Source organism: Arachis stenosperma, chromosome 9, assembly GCF_014773155.1.
Source record: "Arachis stenosperma cultivar V10309 chromosome 9, arast.V10309.gnm1.PFL2, whole genome shotgun sequence".
Classification (NCBI taxonomy): Eukaryota; Viridiplantae; Streptophyta; class Magnoliopsida; order Fabales; family Fabaceae; genus Arachis; species Arachis stenosperma.
This window is the reverse complement of record NC_080385.1, coordinates 15,938,384-15,959,720: the sequence shown is the minus strand read 5'-3', so window position 1 is coordinate 15,959,720 and position 21,337 is coordinate 15,938,384. Positions and strand designations below refer to the sequence as shown.

General features: G+C 30.6%; 1 protein-coding gene across 1 annotated transcript; it reads right to left on the bottom strand.

Moving 5' to 3' along the window:
* Window positions 1-122: 122 nt before the first annotated feature.
* Window positions 123-3,423, bottom strand: LOC130951119 (uncharacterized). Its single transcript, XM_057879735.1, has 2 exons — window positions 2,854-3,423; window positions 123-794 (listed from the first exon to the last, which is right to left on the bottom strand). The coding sequence occupies exons 1-2, from the start codon at window positions 3,137-3,139 to the stop codon at window positions 424-426; spliced, it is 657 nt and encodes a 218-aa protein (XP_057735718.1). The 5' UTR covers window positions 3,140-3,423; the 3' UTR covers window positions 123-423.
* Window positions 3,424-21,337: the final 17,914 nt, after the last annotated feature.

The following is a 21,337-nucleotide window of genomic DNA, read 5'->3' as shown; positions in this document are numbered from 1 at the left end:
TAGTTCCATCTTTATTCAACTCATGAATTATGATAGTGTATTGGAGCATTTTGAATTAATTAAGCCTTTTTACAAACATAGGAAATTTTAAATTTGCATTAAAGCACTAGGTTTTACATAAAATTTGAATGTCAAGATGCATCTCCAAGCATAAATAAAAAATAAATAAGCCAACTTGTTCTATGATTCTACTCTAGATTTTCATTTGTATCGTCAATAATTCTGAGCTACAAAACTGCCAACTCCAAAATCTTTTTTTCCATTGAAAAAAAAAAAAAAGAAACCACTAGATTAGAATGAGGCAACTGTTAAGCAATGATCTAAAACAAAGGAATCATATGTGATTTCACAACCAAATCAATGATGGTACAGTGATATATTTTCCTAAAAACTCGGTTCGCCAACGAAATTCTACTTTTTTCGTCAAACCTTGTGTCGTGATGCTTGAGCCTGAAGATTCTGGTTGTCTTCCAAGAGCCTGTCGTATTCGAGTAGTAGATCCGCGGCTTGTTTTTGAAGCGACTCAACGTGAGCTTCGGCAGTTTCGACTCTTTTGTCCTTCTCTTCGGACTCCGCCTTTGTCTTCTTCAAACTCTCCGAAAGAGTTGAAATTTGTTCCTTTAGCTGCTTTATCTCCTTGGAAGCTTTATCTTGCTTTTCCTTAAGCAGCACGTTTTCTTTCTGAAGGCTCTCTAGTTCTTCTCTAGAAGCTCCTGCATTACTCCGTAACTTATTAAGCTTTTGCATATAATGGTGGACACGATCAATTATGAATCCAAGGAACAATGTAAAACCTGCAACATCGAATTATCGCATACATGCAGATTCAGCTTTGTAACAAAATGTCAATATATATATAACTTGGCGAAGGTTAAAAGATGAAACTTTGTATGCTGTTGAAAATCAAAGAACCAACCATGAAAATGGGAATTTCATCAAGGATTCAGTTCTAAGCAACTTTCTGGCTATTGAAAAGTATAACTTCGGCTTTGTACACAACTCCGAAGGAAATCAGATAGTGACTGAAGTTTTTGAATGTATAGTGATAAACTGAAGATTGATGGACTATAATTGGTAATTAAAGGATCAGCAAGAAAAAGAACATACGTGTAGCCAAACTTAGAATGAAAATATAGATGATAAGATTGAGTAAGAATCATGGCTAATCAAAATGATCATGAAACAAACAGAAACATTACTAGTCCTATAGACACTTTAGTACATCTGAAGACACACCTAATTCCTTATTCTTTTCCTGCCCAACTAATACACAAATATTTGATCCTATTTCTTACCATAAACATATTCATAAGATTTACACAACAAAAGAAGTAGGAGCTCTACTCAATGCCTACAAATCGGTACTTCCATTTAGGGAAATGAGTTCTCAGTGAAGCATGGAACTACAAGGTACATCTACGCGCAAAAGTAGCAACTTAAGAACTATCAATTCAACTTTGAAATTTCGAATCCAATATGCTTTATGAGAAAGCATTCAGCAGTTAATGCTCCCAACATGGTAACAACCGGTATCTACATGTCTAACTAGGGAGTAGGGACCAACTAATCTGGTTCAGGGTTTAGTCACAATTAAGGCTCTTCATCCTTCAAGGGAGTGTGTTTAGTGGGGATCAAACCCAGAAGCTCTTCCCACGTACCCATCTTGCATTGCCAACTGAGCCACACCACATTGGTATGTTCCCCACTCCTTTAACCACACTAGTTTATCCACCAGGTCCAAAACCGATAAAAACGACTGTGTTGAAGCACACCCGCATCAATAATCACCATGAGCATACCTTCACTATTAATAATCACCACTCTTTACTACCATTGTGTCACCATCTCATTCAACTTGTAAATAACAGTACTACTTATTCCATCAGATTTAGTACCACTTAGTACTTAACAAAGACAATTATTATTGTCAATTCTATTGTGACTTGTGTCAGTATAATTACATGAACATTCAAAACAAATTGAAGAGAAAACATCAACAATTTATAAAAATTTGAAGTATATGATGTATACTTCGATAATCAATGAATGAACACACACCAACATAACAGAAGATCCGACTTTCCATTTACCAAGTTCGATCCTAAGGCAAGAGGCTTGATCATATTTCAATTATTCATCAAGCTTTTTCAAGTTATGAAATTATTCAGTTACCTTAGTCCTAAATTCTCAGTATCACATCTTAGAAAAAGAAAAACTAAACCAAGTTTGAATACAGAACCAACTAGTTGAATTTAAGGAAATCCTCTCACAATCTATGAAGTACTACAATACACAGAGTGGAGTTTTATAGGAATCACATTCAGCTAGGGAACAAAATAAGCTGCAATTGGTTTAATTTCCTTAAAATTCAACCACAAAAGAAATGTGCCAAATTTCTACACAGCCATTTTTAACCATGGAAGCCCTTTCTTTTTAAGGTATTGATATCGATGTAGATTACTTAATGCCGACTCCAAAAGGAGCTTCCTGTGCTTCCTATTCTCTCTGATTCAAACATTTTCCATATAGGGCTATGTTAGGCCTACGACAGCCAACATAAAACTTCGTCGCACCCCAATGCATGGACACTACTCAATGACGTCTTTTGATCTATGTAGCCGACCCCACCTAGTGGGAAAAAGCTTTGTTAACTAGTCACTTATGATAACAACTACAAAAATGCTATACGTACGCCACAATCAGCTACTAATGTATTTGTGTATAAATACATGTGTGATTTAATTTATTGTGCACACTTAGCATAGTCCTAAGAACTATGTGTCTTAGACAAACAAACAAACAAACAAATAGGATCACATGAGCTAGAAGAAGAAGAAGCAAGAATGTTCATACCCATAAGTGAAGCTTCAAGCACATGAGTCCTCCAGAGAACTTGATCCATGGGTGACATGGTACCAAGCTTAGCACCTTTATTCTGGATCTTAACAATACTCATGAGGCTTGAAATCAGAATAACAGACATTGTCCCAGCAATTGTCTTCACTGTAGCTGGACCCTTCCCCATCTTCACTTGTTCAATTGTCTTCATCACAAGCTCCCTCAATGGCCCAACTTTCACTAACAAAAGAAACCCCATCACACACTCCACAAACAGAACCATATACAACAACTGAATCATTCTCTTTCTTTTTCTCTATAAACACACCAACCCCACTGCAAAGAAATCAGAGAAATGGAAGGAATCTACTACCCCAACAACCACATATACTTTCATTAAAAGGTACCCTTTATGCAAACCAATGAAAACAAGAAGGAAAGGAACACATGCGAGTTCAGTGAGTTAGTTGTGTAGTAGTGTAATGTATGAACACTTGTCTGATTAAGGAGTGTATTGGGTTGCAAAAAGGGTTTGCTTTGTTTGAAGATCATGAAGTTGAAGCGCTTAAGAAGTAGGAAGAGGCGTGTGAGTCACTGTGTCGCACTCAAAAGGTAAAGTACATTACAAGACAAGGATAACACAATTTACAACAAAAGAGAGACCAGTCTGGGATAAAATAAAATAATGGAATTTAAAATACAAAAAAAGAATTGAAATTATTTTCAAATTTGTTCAAAATTCAAAACTATTGGTAAATGTATACTCTGAAGTCTGAAACAAATTAGAAATATGATTTTGGATGTCGTGTTTTGAAATAATAATTAGAAATGTGATACATTATTCTTCTCCTTATTTTAAATTTTCTAAATATAAAATTTATTTACCACTTATAAAAATAGTATTCTTTATTTTTTTTAGAATTTTAAAATATTTTAGATTATTTTATCATTAACAATTTTAGAGAATATTTTCGTCAATGACTTAGTAATTTGAAAACAAAAAATTTCAGTTTACTTATGAGAGCGCATTTGAATTTTCATTAAAATTTAAAAAGAAAAGTTAAAATTATTTTTAAATTTTTTAAAAGTTCAAAATATTTTATAACCTTATAGAAGTTATATATTCTAAAAAAATTATAGAGGATTTTGATGTTGTTTTGTTTTCTATCATAATTTAAGAAAATGAGATATTACTGTTTTGAAAATTTAATATTTTATATTAATGACTTTTTTTTATAGTTTTTTGTCAATAATAAAAATAGATGGACTACACATCCATATAATTTTCTATCCAAATTCATTTAAACTGACCCAACACAAAAAAAAAAAATTCAATCCCATTAAATGAGCGCGTATTACACGTGCCCAAACTCCCGAAAATATTTAACATTCATTCGCACTTTTACTATGAAACAGTGTTCCTTTTTCAACCTTGAAACTGCTATTGGAGAATTTCGAATCTCTCAAAATCTCTCAAAGTTTCATAGTTTTTTGTCAATAATAAAAACAAATGGATTACACATCCATATAATTTTCCATCCAAATTCATCCAAACTAGCCCAACACAGAAAAAAAAAACCAATTCCATTAAATGAGCGTGTATTACATGCATCCAAACCCCCGAAAACATTTAATGTTTGTTTGCGCCTTCACTATGAAACATCGATCTTTCTTCGACCTTGAAACCGCTACTGGAGAACTTCGAATCTCTCTCAAAATTTCTCAAAACTCGATCGTTTTCTCTGCAGAAACTACTTCTACTCAGGAATCGCGAGAAGATTTCGAAAGGAAGAAGAAAAAACAAACAAAAACAACAACAGAGATTGCGAAAGGTATGATAAAAACTATTATTCAAAAATCTCGCAATCTCGCGTTTCTCCTAATTGCATTTTAGATTTATTGGATTGAGTTGCTTTGTTTAGTAGATTGACTTATTTTGAATCAATTTTTTTGCATAATTAGGGTATAGGAATGGAAATGTGTTCTTATTTTCATTCAGTTCAGTGGAGTTGGTCATTTTGATTTACTTAATTGTTAGTGTGTTCAGTTAAGTTATTTTGCAGGCAGAAATATTTTTGTTGCTGATTGAATGTTTATTACATTTTATTCAAAACATGAATGGTGTTCTGTTCAGTGAAGTTGGTCATTTTCATTCATTTGATTGTTGAGTATTTAGTTGAGTCCTTTTGTATGAAAAAATATTTTTCTTGATGGTTGAATGTTTATCACATTTTATTCAAAACATGAATGGTGTTCAGTTTAGTGCAGTTGGCCATTTTGATTTACTTGATTGTTAGTATGTTCAGTTGAGTTTTTTTGCATAAAGAAATATTTTTTTTATGATTGACTGTTTATCACATTTTAGTCAGAACATAAATGGTGTTCAGTTCAGTGGAGTTGGGTATTTTGATTCACTTAATTGTTAGTGTGTTCATTGAGTTCTTTTGCATGCAGAAATGCTTTTGTTGCTGATTGAATGTTTATCACGTTTTATTCAAAACATAAATGGTGTTCGGTTCAGTGGATTTGGCTATTTTGATTCACCTTATTGAAATATGCATGCTTGTGTTTATCGGTGTATTGAGTGAAGTATTGACCAATTTTTTTTGTGCTTACAGCAAAAATAAAAAAATGATGGTGACAAAAAAGTAGAAGTCGCACTATAACGTAAGCATATGTACACATTAAATATATTTATCCGCTTTCTTTCAAATAAACTAATTCCTTTCAATTGAAATTTAGGAAGAGATTGATGCCTTCAAACTCAAATATGGTCCAAATATTATGTTGTACAAATTAAACAAAATCAGAGACCAAGTGATTCGGACATTTAAAGCAATAAGACTCCCAAAGTCATATGCTGCCCTCTCCAACCCTTATTGTAAATTCACATCCGGGAATATAGATAGTAAATAAGATATACTTTATTTGACTGGTTGCAGTTAACACTATTTTGTTCAACTTATTTAAAAAAGGAAACACTGCTTCTTTCAATGTATATATGTGAATATTAATGTAAATGTTATTAAAAATCTAATGTTAATGTATATATCTGATTCAAGATGGATTAGTCCTTGTCTTGTTGGTATGAGATGTTAATGTATATATTTGTTGAAACTGTCTGGATATTGTTTTGTTCTAGGTTCACAATGAATGAAATCAGGATATTTATCAAACATTAAGAGCCACCAAAACACAAATAAAACGAAATTAATACACTGGATGAACCGAAAAAGTGCATATATCAATATAGCAGAAAGATAATTTTAAAAAAATGTTGCTATTAGTATTTAGTTTCAGAAACATTTAAACTCTTTGACATAACAGAATAAATTGACTATTCAATAAATAAAAAAGTGATTATTCAATAAAGAATTTCAGAAAGCTAATATCAAACACACAAAAAAGTGAATATTCAATAAAGACTAACACTAATCAAAAGTTAACCTTCCTATAACTTCAGTGAATCGAAATTTGCTTATACATGAATGGAAATTTATGTTAATAAAAACTGAATGATTGGTAAGTTTTGTTCAATCTGATTCCGGCTTTCTCGTTGCTTTCGATGGTGCGACGCACGAACATGCTTAGCTCCCTGTGTTGTTTGAGCATCTCTGTCCGATCTGGATAGCAGGAGTGTGAATGATTCAGAACAACTTTAGAAATTGTCCAAAGACTGATGTCCTTCAACATGTGTACGTAGATCCTGGCTTGACAGTTTATGCTGGCTGAGGAATTTGTCTTCGGAGTTGGAAATATCTTTGATTTCCACCTCCCCTCTCTGCTGCATACGATTAGTTGATTCTTAATCCCGTCTCCCTTCCTAATCGTGTTCCTTATTTTGGTAGAAAAACCGACAAGTTTGAAATAATTTTTGTAGAACTTTATAACTTCTTCTAGTGTCTTGAAAGTCATTCGGACCTTTGGGACAATTTGTTCATCCACAACACACCTAATCTGCAAAATGAATGGAACATACACGTTATTATGGTGAAACAATTGTATAGTACTAAATGAACGGAACATTATCTATTATATAAATTCAAATTCAAACAGTTTTCTGCATAACGAACCAAACACGTTATTATGGTGAAACAATTGTATAGTAATAAATGAACGGAACATTATCTGTTATATAAATTCAAATTCAAACAGCTTTCTACATAATGAACCAAACACATTATTATGGTAAAACAATTGTATAGTACTAAATGAACGGAACATTATCCATTATATAAAATCAAATTCAAAACACCTGTGTCTACAATTTAGAGATTATCAATACAATTCAATTCAGAACACCTGCGTCCATTCATTTTTTTATTCAGAAGATAAATGCTATGTGCAGATCAAAGAAGAAAACGAAGAAGAATGGGAAAAAGATAAATGCAACGTAAGCGGATCGAAGAAGAAAACGAAGAAGATGGACGCGAGTAAAGAAGAACGACGAAACTTATTACGTTGAATGCAATACAAATCGATTAAGAAAACGAAGAAGAAAAACGCGAGCAGAGAAGAACTAGGAGTGCTTTACGTTGAGCAGAAGGTTTAGATTGCAGCAGAGAAGATTTACGTTAATATATTAGAGCGCGTGTATCACAAATGAGTTGGGGTGGGAGAGACGCGTCTAGCCAAAACTGCTTGGATAGCTTGGATGTATTTTTTACATGATGTAAAACATTATTGTAATAAAAAATATTTTTAAAACATAAAAATTTAAAAATTAAATTTTAATTATATATTTTATACGCACTTTATTTACCAAAGAAATCATATTTTTTAATATTTTAATAAATTTAAAAGTATTTTTAAAACATTTTTATTGTTAATAATTTTAGAGGATATTTTTATTAATAATTTAATAATTAAAAAATATCTTTTTTAATTTACTTATGATAGCATATTTGAATCTTCATTTAAAAACAAAAGATTTTGTAGTTTTCACTCTCTTTCTTTTTCTTTTAGCCACGGTTCTACTTTTTTTTGACAGTATCGTCATCCTTCTCCTTTTAGCTCTTCCATCAATAGAAAATTAGTACTAATAGTAGAGAGGAATACGATTGGTAGTATAATAAAAAGAGATCATAAATATTGGTGATTAACTATGATAATAAATATGCGATAATTAGCAGATGTTAAGGTGTTCGAATCTTTAATAATCCATGAGTTTTCGTAAGACGAAAAAATTTTATTTTGTCTTTTTATCTTTTTTATTTTTTCAGATAATTATTGTATTATCTTTTTGTTTATAGAGAATCAAAAAAAAATTTTGATAGGTAAGTAGTCTATTTGATACGTGTTTCAAATATTCGTGATATAAAGATATTAAAAATTATTTAAAAGTTATTATTCATATTTTTAGAATGTTCAATTTAATTTGATGTATTTTTATTTTATTTATCTAGTTATTAAATTAGATTTGATGTTATGTGTTTAGGATTTTTTATTTTAATTTAATAAGAGATTATAAATATTTTATAAATGATTGTAGTTGTAATTCAAATATTAAAGGTGTGAAAACTCCCCTTTTAGTTTTGTGATGAAATCATAATGTGAACAAATAAAGTTGAGTGAGTCTCTTTTTTGTTGTATTGGAAAACTGAATAAAAGGTTGAAGAGTCATTCGATTCAATTTTTAAACTATGGCATGAACATATTAAATTTTTTTTTTTGGTGACTTGACATATTAGATTGAGAAATTCCTTTATTGTTACGTCAAAAAATTAAGTAAAAAGTAGAGTAATTCTTTTTATATTCAAATTTTAATTTATTTCTTTTATTTTTTATTTTAATTTTAATTTTAATGTTAATGTATTTTTTATTCAGTTTCAATTCTTGTATTTTTGTTTACATTTTTTTTATATATAACTATTAGCTCTCCTTTAAGGCTTTAACATCTTTCATTCTCCTATTCAGCATCTCATTGTTGCTCATATGTTCTTTTTTTAACTTGTCACAAATACATGAACAATATTCAAATAAATAAATAAACAAAATAAAATAAACACTCCCTACTAATTCAAATCATAGAACTTAAAAATGTTGAGACTACTTTCTTTGGCTCATTTCCTAAATTGTTCTTTTATCAAAAATTTTCTTCCCACATAATTTTCTTTCAAACTAAACAAATTCCTAAACATCTTAAATTCTAGAATATAAATTATAGAAATATTCCTCTACTAATCTCAACATTCGAATTAACCACCACAACTAATCATTTTTTTTTCATAAGCAAATAATCACATTTAAAATATTCTACAAGATGATAAAATTGAAAAAAAATTAAATAATTCAACAAACGACACTTCATCCACCAAAAGTATAAACTATTCATGTTTTTCAATCACCACTATCACGATATTAATTAAAAGACAACAAATATTTTCAAAGTATTCTTAGATTTGACTTCTGTCGATAATTTTATTAAGTTATTGGATCTCATAGTTAGTATTATTGACGCATCAAAGCGTGACAACGACGATCAACCCTAAAGAGTGATTGGCATGGCTAATGGTGGAGGTTGAACAAAACAAAAAAAGAACAACGATCAAGGGTATATTTTTGTCTGAATTTTTTTTGTTAACTTTTGTAATCAAATTGCTTCCTTATAAAATTAACTAGCTGCAATTGCGATGTATTTAGCTCATAAGTAATCATTTATTTTTTCAAAATTGCATTAATCTTTAGTTTTCAAAAAAAAATAATTATACCTACTGAATTTTTCGATGTTAAATTTTGTTTCTTTAATTCTACAACAATTCAAAGTTTTGCAACAAAAAATTAAGAACTTAATTAAAGGTTTAATACTATTATTTATGTTTGAGTTCCTCCATTAATCTTTGTAACTAAATTGTTTTGTTGTATGATTAAGTACCCATCGTATATTCATAAAAAAAAATATTTTTATTGAATTTTTTATTTATAATCTTACTTGTGTTATTCTATCTTTTTAACTCTTATACCTGTAACGTATAATAAAAAAAAAGTTTGTGAAATTTTTTTTTAAAATATTAAAAATATAAAATACAAGTTACAGAATATTGTCACGAAAAAAAAAAACTTTAGGTATAAGTCATTCATTTTAGATTGACGAGAGATCTATAAATTTCTTTTCTGTGCCAAGTAGCTGGCATTTGTTTTTTAATTTTGGAAAATGGATCATGAGCTTTAAGGCTTTATAAGTCCTTATTATTTATATCCTTATAAAATATGTTTTTTTTCTTTTTATTTATTTTGTATTTATATATTATTATAATTTTTAAAAATTTTATTGTAATTATTTATTTTGTAATGAATATAATTAAAATTTTAATAATAATTTTAAATGTAAATATTTTTATAAAATTTTATATTTTTTATTTTAAACTTTTTTGTAATTATTATAAATAATTTTATAAAATTTAAAATTTGTTTAAAAGATATTATGAGTACTATATAAATTTATAATGTTCTCGGTACGAACCTATTAAATAATAAAAATGTAATTTTTTTATAAACTCGTATTATCAAATTAATTAAATTCGATTTAGCATTAACTTCATATAGATATAAATTGAATCAATAGACTTTGATTTATTTATTCGTGTATCAAAATATAGTAAATCAAAACAATGACTTTGATTTACTTATGGTGTATCAAATTTAATAAATTAATATTACTTGCTTCGATTTATCTTATAAAATCTCTTCTTTCATAAATCGAATCTATCTAATTCAATTTATTAATAATTTATCTAAATCGAATCAATTATATAGAATAAGTGTAAATTGAATTCGATTTAATTAATAAAATAATTAATAAAATAGGACATTTATATAACGATTTTGGTTTTAAGATATTAATATAAAATTAGATGCTATTTTATTTATTGATGTAAATTCCCCAAAAGATTACCTTTAGTTATTAACGTGCATTTGTCTTCGCTCTTCATACTAGAGTTTATATATATATATATATATATATATATATATATATATATATATCAATTATTATATGTTAAAATTAATATTAAAATTAATTATTAATATAAAATATATATTAAAAATAAATTAAATAATATATATTTATATAAAAATATATTAATGATTAATTTTAATATATAAATAATACTTATAAAAAAAAAACAATGAAAGAAAAGAACCAGAGTTGGAAGTGAATGCAGAAAAGATTGTACACAAGAAATGGAAGAGCAGGGACCAACTAACACACCGACAACAGCCACATCCCGCAATATAATATATCCTTTTCTAGTTATAGGTTCTAAACTCCCAACGCCTCAATTAATTTACCTGCTAGGCCCGCCACTCATGACCACTGTCCTCACTATGTCGTCTTCTTTTATTTTATTTTTATTTTTATTTTCTGATTAGGCCATGACTAATTTTAGAGGTGTTTAAGATTCGTCTCAGTCTGGAATTCAGATCTAAATTCGAGATATATTTTGTCGGATTTATTTTTTTTATCCAATGTTATTTTTTAGTTGAATTTAAATTTTGTTTTAACTCACCCGATCCAATTCAAAATTACTTTTTATAATAAAAAATATATATTTAAGTTAATTAATAATATTATATTATATTTTTATAATTTAGTTAATATTTTTTATATTTACGATATTATTTTTATTTTAAAATTATTTATTTTGATATAAATATGATATAAAATTTGTTGAATTTATTTTTTAAAAGTAAAATTTTATTATTTCAATGTATAAAATTTATAAATTTGTATATACTTATGTTTTATTGAGTTGACCCGGATTAACTTAGTTTTTTTCGAGTCAGATCAAAGTAGACTCGTTGTCTTTTTAGAGTTGGATATAAATATATTTAAATCCGACCTAATCCGACCCGATCTATGAACACCTTAACTATTCCATATAATATGGTTGTACAATTCTTTTTTTTTTTTTTCAGTTGTAGTTCTCTTGTTTTGTATTATAGTATTTTATGTTTATTATTTAATTTTATATTATGTTTATTAAAATTTTATATATGTCAATCAATGCTTCTAGTAGTGTTATGTTGATATTTTTTATAATTATTTTAATCTTAAGAGAAACAAATAAAAGTTGAAGATTGTTAGATAATTAAATAAAAAATATTCAAGAATAGCATAAATACAACATATTAAAACATTGAAAAAATTCGAAATCAAATTAAATTGGAATTAGAACTAAATTGTAACTTAACTTAAAAGACTATAGAAATTATATGAATGCAAAAAAAAAAATTATGAAAATGACGTGAATGCAAATTTTTAGTGCAAGGCACCAAATTTAATAAATCAAAGAAAGATTAATAAAATCAACTCATAGGATAGTGAGGCTAGTGAGCAATCTAGAATATACATGCAATTTAAAGCAAATTTTACAAGTTTTATTGTGCCACCTATGTATACAACTAAGTATTAGTTGTTAAAAAAATTATGATTTTATTAAAAAAATTTGCCTATATAAAGACATATATATTTATATAATGATCATGTCTCTATGAATCAAAATGTTTAGTGTTTGTTTCAAAAATTCTCTCTTATATTCTTATGATTGTTGGTGAGTTTGAGAGATAAAAAATATAATAGTGTTATATATATGAGTGATTCTGATGCCAATTAAGTGTGAGTATTATACTTATATTTGGTTTCAGAACTAGTTAATCCAGCATCTAGTATTTGAGAGTTTGTGAGGTGTGGAATAGTTCTCACATAGTTATTCATTCATAGAGTTGGTATGGTAAATATTTTTAATATTGTGTGATCTGGTTTCAAGTTAGATGAAAACTTGATTATAATTATTGTCTATCCATTTGAAGGCCCAAAATTTGTGAAATTTCATTGAACTAGGTTTGCAAGAAGAAGCAGATACTGCCCAACAGAAGAGATCAATTGGCGCTATCTCAAATTTATCAAGAAATAGATTATATAGTATTTGGCAAAATAACAAATGCCAAAAATGCAAAAGAAGCATGGAACACGTTAAAGCTGTCATACAAAGGCATAGACAAAGCTCAGAAAGTAAAGCAATAGTTTTTTAGAAGAGAATATGAAAGGTACGAGATGTATAGCAAACTGTTGAGCAATATTTTACTCGTGTTACAGATCTTGTTAATAAGATGAGAGTCTATGAAGAAGATATGCCTGATAGCAAAGTGGTAAAAAAAATTCTTCGCACCATGCCAATGAAGTATGACCATGTGGTGACTATGATACTAGAGTCCCACGATATGGATACCCTGATGATTGCGAGTTACAAGGAACTATGGAAAGTCACATTAGTAAAATACTAGAGAAGTAAAAAAAATCAACCGAGGAAGCCCTGAAAAGGCGGGTGAATTTAAACAATGTTGTAGAATTAAGTCGTACACAAAAAGAACGAGGTCATGGTTTTAATTTTCAAAATAGAGGTAGAGGAAGTTTCAGAGGTAGAGGTCGTGACAATTATAACCAAAGAACTGAGGTCGAGGCAATTTTTATCAAGAACGAACCAATTTCAACTGTTTTCATTGTGGAAAGTATGGACACAAAGTAGTAGATTGTAAATTCAAAATGATGAATAATAATCAAGTATACGTTGCAGAAATCAGCATCAGAATACTAATGATAATCTGGATACTCAAACTTTATTTTTTACAAGTAATTCATGTGCTAAAAATGAAAATAGTACTTGAATAATGCTTGCAGTAATCATATGTCTGGTAGAAAAGAATTTTTTTCACTAGATGATTCAGTTAAACTATTATTAACGTTTGGTAATAGTACAAAGATCCCTATTGAAGAAAAAAGGTGAATACTAATTAGATTAAATGATGGTTCTCTGCGTTATATTCTGATATTTTTTATGCCCCTGAACTTGACTACAATTTACTGAATATGGGACAGTTATCTAAAAAGGGATATAAGATGATAATATATCATGGATATTGCACTATATTTGACAACACTGGAAGGTTCATAGATAAAGATGACTTCAAATAGAATATTTTCATTAAAAATTCAACGTGTTAATCTCTCTTGCATGAGTTCTGTAATACTTGATGATAGCTGGTTGTGGCATATGCAATTTGGGTGTTTTCATTTTTCTGACCTAAACTACTTGTCAAGAAAAAGACTTATTTTTGGTTTACCACGAGTTCATATTTCTAATTGTGTTTGTGAGATTTGTCAACTAGAAAAGAAGTACAGAGATCCATTCCCTACAGGAAAATCATGGAGAGCTAGAAAATTACTTGAAATTGTGCATTCAGATCTTTGTTTTATAGAAATTCCAACAACAGTGGTAGCAGGTACTTTATCATTTTTATTGATTTTATTAGATATACATGGATATATTTTCTGAAGCAGAAATTAGAAACATGTGATATTTTTAAGACATTCAAGGCATCTTTCGAAAAATAAAGTGGCTGTAAAATCAAAATTCTCATAATAAACAAAGGGACAGAATATCTTGCGTGTTCAGATTACTGTAAGCAACTTAAAATTCAATGCCAACTAATAATCAGGTATATTCCTCAACAAAATGGAGTTGCTAAAAAAAGGAATAGAACCATCATGGATATGGTCAAATGCATGCTCAAGTCAAAACAAATGCTTAAAGAATTTCGGGCAAAAACTGTCGCAACAGCAATTCATATTTTAAATAAGTGTCCAATGAAGAGTGTTCAAGATAAAACTCCAGAGGAAGCTTGGATTGGAAAGCGGCCTTTCATTCATCATTTCAGAGTCTTTGGGTGTATTACTTATACCCATGTACCAGACTAGTTAAGGAAGAAGTTAGATGACAAAGGCGAAAAGTATATTTTAATTAGCTATAACACATATTCAAAAGCATACAAATTGTATATCCAGAATCAAAGAAGGTGATCATTAGGAGAGACGTGATATTGGCGAGAAAGGCATATGGGATTGGAACATAAAGACAGAAAAACAACTGATTATAATTTCAAATATGTGTGATGAAATAGAAGAAAGGCAACCTGACACAACTGAATAGCCAGAATCATCTAGAAGATCGCAAAGAGAGCGAAGACTACTTGCTAGATTAGCAGATTATGAAATTGGCATGACAACGACCCGTTCGATGAAGAAATAATAGATTTTGCTTTATTTTATTATTGTGAGCCATTGAATTTTGAAAAAGCCTCTAAAGACAATAATTGGAAGAAAGCAATAGATGAAAAGATTCATGCCATTGAGAAGAATGACACATAAGAGCTAACAGATTTACCAGCAGATAAGAAGCCGATTGGGGTAAAGTGGGTTTATAAAACTAAGTACAAACCCAGCGGTGAAGTTGACCGTTTCAAGGCAAGATTAGTTACAAAAGGATACAAACAAAATCCAAGTATCGATTACTTTGAAGTATTTACTCCTGTTGCTAGATTAGATACCATTCGATGATTATTTCACTCTTCAGCAATTCTAAATGGTACTTTAGAAGAATAAATGTACGTTGAGAAACTTGCAGGATATGAAGTTCTTGAAGAAGAAACTAAAGTTTACAAGTTGAAGAAAGCTTTGTTCGGGTTAAAACAAGCACCAAAAGCGCAGTACAAGAGATTGATTCTTATTTTAGTTAGAAGGGTTTTAAAAGATGTTCATTTGAGCATATTCTTTATATCAAGTTTGTTGAACCTGGAGATATCTTGATCGTGTGTCTTTATGTTGATGGTTTAATTTTTATTGGCAATAATTTAAAGATAATTGCAGAATTCAAGGAGGCTATGATAAAACACTTTGAAATGATAAATATTGTAACAGCCCAATGTAACACCCTACCACACAAAGCATTACACCTAAGATGTAATACAGAGGTGGTGAGGCGCTTCGACCTCTAAAATAAGATGTGTACATATAATAGCAGAAAGAATATAATAAACTAGGATCCTTAAAAAAAAGGGTAAGACAAAATTACAAAATAAAAAGTGCAACGCTCTAGAAACGTAATAACTTGCGTGTGAAGAAGACTATAACTATCAAACATAAAATAATAAAAGTAGGAATAGAGAGCCAAAGATACAAATAGTAAACTCCTAACTCAGCCTGCGAAGTTAAGGCTGGCCGGAGAATATTTACACACACGCACGCACGCACGCACGCACGCACGCACGCACGCACGCACGCACGCACGCACGCACGCACGCACGCACGCACGCACGCACGCACGCACGCACGCACGCACGCACGCACGCACGCACGCACGCACGCACGCACGCACGCACGCACGCACGCACGCACGCACGCACGCACGCACGCACGCACGCACGCACGCACGCACGCACGCACGCACGCACGCACGCACGCACGCACGCACACACACACACACACACACACACACACACACACACACACACACACACACACACACACACACACACACACACACACACACACACACACACACACACACACACACACACACACACACACACACATATATATATATATATATATATTAGATCCTCTAAGAAGATCAAAAGAGTAAGTTATGCAGAGAGAAAGCTAAGTACATATATACATATATATCATTGCACTAAAAAATAGCCCAACCACTTCGCTTCAGGTGTTCAGATGCCTAGTGAGATACCTCTTGACCTGCATCTGAAAAACGACAACATAGTATGGAATGAGAACCGGAGATTCTCAGTATGATAAAGGTGCCACACACATAAGATATAAGGTCCTGGAAATGTCAGAGGCAATCCTAGAACGCCGACACTCAGATTATAGAGCTTAAAGTATTAAACAGAAGCCATAAAAGGTGGTTTTCTAAGAATATTTAAACATAACTTAACTTAACCTTAAATCTAAGTCCCATACTACCATTCCTCCATACCTCCAACTCCATCATGCATTTTCACAGACAAATAGAAAGATAAAGGCAAACACAAGAAGGTTACAATTACTGCAGGTAGCAGATACGCATTTAACAAGGCAAGTACATATAGGCACACCCAATTAAAACACAAGCAAGTAGTTCAAGTAATATGCATATGATGCATGCCTGTCATATGGCTGATGAGACTCATCTGTCAGTTATCTAGCCAACCCGACAAGTCTGAATTGTACTTAGACTGTCCCCCAACGTACATCCCCAAGAGTCTATGCATAGCTTTTTCTCAAATAATCAATATTGCTCAATGGGGGTAACATTCCCGAGAATTTATATAGTGCCCGGTCACACTTACGTCGTAGGGTCAACAGAGTATCGAGTTTTCAACCTGGTACACGTGGTGGCAAGCCACGGTACTTTATCCAGGGAATCTCGTATCTCAGATCATTCAAATTCATAAGCCATATAAATAATTCAATTATAATTCATCAACATCCACATCATTCTCAATGGCATCTCGTTCATCATTATACATCAATCATATTCAATCCTTATCCTTCATTATCACACCTCCCATTCCATCCATCAATAGTTCCAATTCAACACATATTCATTCTTTTCTAAATGAATCAAACTTAAAACATACTCATTTTCTTAATAACTCAAAATCAAACCATATAACCTTTGAATCTAAATCTTTTTAAATAATCATATAAACAAAATCTATAATTTTTATAAAATTTCGGCAGCATCTCTTCTAAAACTCGGACTTCGCCACCCTTTTCGGGTCTAAACCTGTATTCTTTCCAATTCAACATACCCTTCCTCATCATCATAACAATCACCACAATAAATCTACCTCAGATCAACAATTATACTCATACAATATTCAAATCCAACAACCAAAATTTAACTAAAAATCAAAGTTCACAAATCCTAGGCTTTTAACATAAAATACCTCATTTTTCATTCAAAATTTCCATTCCAATTATTTTTAAACCTATTACCACCAATCCAAATTGCCAACAATAATCCTCAACAAGCTCCATATCTTTTCATCGATCATCACTCAACCAAACCAAAATATAGCCATATAATCAAAATTCAATCACATATCCTTTCAAAGATCCAACTAGCAACCAATATCATCTTACAAACAAATCACCAAACCAAACCAAGCATATTCATCAACCCATTACTAAACATTAAATATACACCTGCATTTCAACTTATCCTATGGTCATTTAGCCTAAGTTTTCACAGAAACCTAAGCCATACTTTGGCCGATTCCCACGTAATGTTCAAGGCAATTTTAATTAAAGTAAACACAGCCCTTCCAAAACAAACACAGCCCTTCCAGAATTCATTAAACACTAGGCTCAGCTTTCTCCAAGTTCCAATTTCCACAATTTCAAGCTCCAATTATTTATTCACAACCTAATACACATTTATAACACATATATACCCAATTTAATACTCAAAGCTCAAATTCAATGAAATTAAAATGAAATTATCGTATCCTCACCTTACCAAAGCTTCACATAAGTAAGAGTGAACGTTTTACTCAAGCTAATTGGATCCTAAAACATCAAAAATCAAAGAAATTCAACATCCCCTCCAATATTTCAAAAATTGGGGAAAAGAATGGCTGGAAGTGATTAATGTCTTACCAAAGAAATTATTCCGATAGAAACGTAGAGCTCGATGCCGTGGACGTGTGGCCGCAAACGGTGCGGCAATCAGAGCTCGGATCGGGAAGTTACGGTGAGTTGAAGTTACCGTAAGGTTTTCGGCGAACTTCTCTTCTCCTTCCCCTGTTTGCTTCAACGCTGTGTATTGCTGAAATGGGGAGGATGAGAAGGCTGGGTTCATTTAATAGGCTGGTCCGGTTGGACTGACGGCCCGATTTGGGCCCGGTTCAACCGGTTTAGTCTGTTCGGTCCAATCTTGAACCGATTTCTTCGAAATTGGTGTCAAAATTCTCGTTTTGATGTGCTCTATCCTAATTTGATATAATATTCATGTTTCTAATCTTCCTTATTAAAAGCTAAATTATTGACCTATTATCTACTAATTTAACCGGGGTTACACCCAGACCACCCGCTATCATGATATTGTCTACTTTAGCACACAAGGCCTCACGGTTTTGTCTTTGACGATAGGGATGATAGTCAAAGTCCCCCACACTCACTCGTCAAAATGCGTCATGCTAGGAAGAGGTATCCACACCCTTATAAGGCATGCTTCGTTCCACTCCCCAATCGATGTGGGACCTTACAATCCACCCCTCTAAGGGAGTCCAGCGCCCTCGCTGGCACATCGATCCAGGCCCTGGCTCTGATACCATCTGTAACAGCCCAGACCACTCGCTAGAACGATATTGTCCGCTTTGGCACACAAGGCCTCACGGTTTTGCCTTTGACGATAGGGATGATAGCCGAAACCCCCCACACTCACTCGTCAAAAGCATCATGCTAGGGAGAGGTATCCACACCCTTAGGGCTTAATGTCTTATTTTATTGGCATTGATGTTCTTCAGAAGGATGATGAAATTTTTATTTCTCAAAAAAAAAAATACAAATGATATTTAAAAAAAATTTCAAATGGAGCATTCAAAACTAATTCCTACTCTGGTCGAAGAGAAGTTCAAGTAGCTGAGAGAAGATAAAGGAAGAGTAGTAAATCCTACATATTACAAAAACTTGATTAGAAGTCTGAGGTACGTAATTGTAACTAGACCAGATATTGTGTTTGACTGTTTGAAATTAGTTTGCTTAGCAGATTTATGGAGGATCCTTTTACCGACCATTTGCAAGCTGCAAAACGAATTCTTTGATATATCAAAAGTACTTTAAATAATGGTATTTATTATGAAAATACTAATGAAGTGAATCTTATCGGTTATACTGATAGTGATTGGTTTGAAGATATAGAAATAAGAAAAAGTACTTCGAAATTTGTATTTCATCTTAGTTTGGTACAATTTCATGATCATCAAAGAAACAACCAGTAGTAACACCCTCTGCAGCAGAAATAGAATATATAATAGGAGCAAGTTATGCAACCCAAGCAGTTTGGTTAAGAAGAATTCTTGAAGAATTAAACGAGAAACAAAATACATCAATAATAATATTTTTTTATAACAAGTCAACTATTACACTTTGCAAAAATCCAGTATTTCATAGAAGATCGAAGCATATTGATATTCAATTTCATAAAATCAGAGAATTGGTGAATGAAAAAGAAGTTGTAATCGAGTATTGTCCTACTAAAGAACAAGTAGTAGATATTTTTTTAAAACTATTGAAGATCAAATTATTTTTTAAGTTAAAGAAAATGTTTGGAATAATTAATTCTGCAAGCTTGATTTAAGAAAGGCAATGTTAGATAATTAAATCAAGAACATTCAAGAATAGTACAAATATAATATACTAAAATATCGAAAAAATTCGAAATCAAATTGAATTGAAATTGGAATCAAGTTGCAACATAACTTAAAAGATTATAAAAACTATACGAATGCAAAAAAAAATTATGAAAACTGTATGAATAATACAAGTTTCTAGCGCAAGGCACTAAGTTTGACAAGTCAAAAGAAGATTAATAAAGACAACTCAATGGATGGTGAGCAATCTAACAATTTGAAGCAAATTATACAAGTTTTATTATGCTATTTATGTATACAACTAAGTATTAGTTGTTAAAAAAATTATTATTTTATTGAAAAATTTTGCCTATATATATCTATGTAATGATCATCTTTTTATAAATCAAAATATTTAGTGTTTGTTTTAAAAATTTTTTTTATATTTTTATGATTGTTGCTGAGTTTGAGATATAAAAATAAAAATATTTGGTAACAAAAAAATTAATAAAAAATAACTATAATTTATTTTTAATGAATGTTAAATAAGATAAATTTTGACTTTTTTTTATTCTCCTAACATTACTGATAAAATATAATAACATTATTTATGTGAGTGAATTATTCTAAGATTAATTAAGTGTAAATATTATATTTACAAAAATTTATGTTTGATGTTTAAATAAGTTATATATACATAAAACTCAACTAGTAAAATGATAAAATATAAGCTAATGAATTAGAGTTTAAATAGCATAGTCTCTTTATAATCAACTAAAAGATTACAGATTCGAGTCTCACTATCTTTAGTAAAAAAAAATGATAAAGTATGGACTCAATTTTTATAAAAATTCAGTTAGTCTACCTTAATCAAATCGGATCAAAACTCTATTGTTTTTTTTCTTAGTCGTATGATTAAAAATTTGATTGAAAACAAATTAATGTCTATTTTTGCTGATGCAGTAAATTTTGAAGCTTTCTAACATCCTGTCCTTATGAAATCCTTAAGTTTATTTATTTATTATTTATGATTTTTTTAATTATGACATAATTAACGTGACGACGTAAATGATTCCACCAACTTGCTTGGCGCAAATGCCCAACAAACAAAAACGGTCACACACTGCCTCACAAAATCCAAACCATACAATCATACACAGCTCAGAGACTTCATTTCATTTCATAACATTATAATGTGACTAACCCCATACCTAATTAAATTTACTTCTTCCAACGCCAAATGCCCAAACTCAATCACTCATATGTTTTTATTTTATATTTATAAAAAATACGAATTCAAATAATATTT

Bases quoted from the DNA above. Each gene is read 5' to 3' on its own strand.
- LOC130951119 (XM_057879735.1), bottom strand. From the start codon at position 3,139: ATGATTCAGTTGTTGTATATGGTTCTGTTTGTGGAGTGTGTGATGGGG. The intron at 795-2,853 runs GTATGAACATTC...TCGATGTTGCAG, and splicing joins GCTTGAAGCTTCACTTATGG to GTTTTACATTGTTCCTTGGA.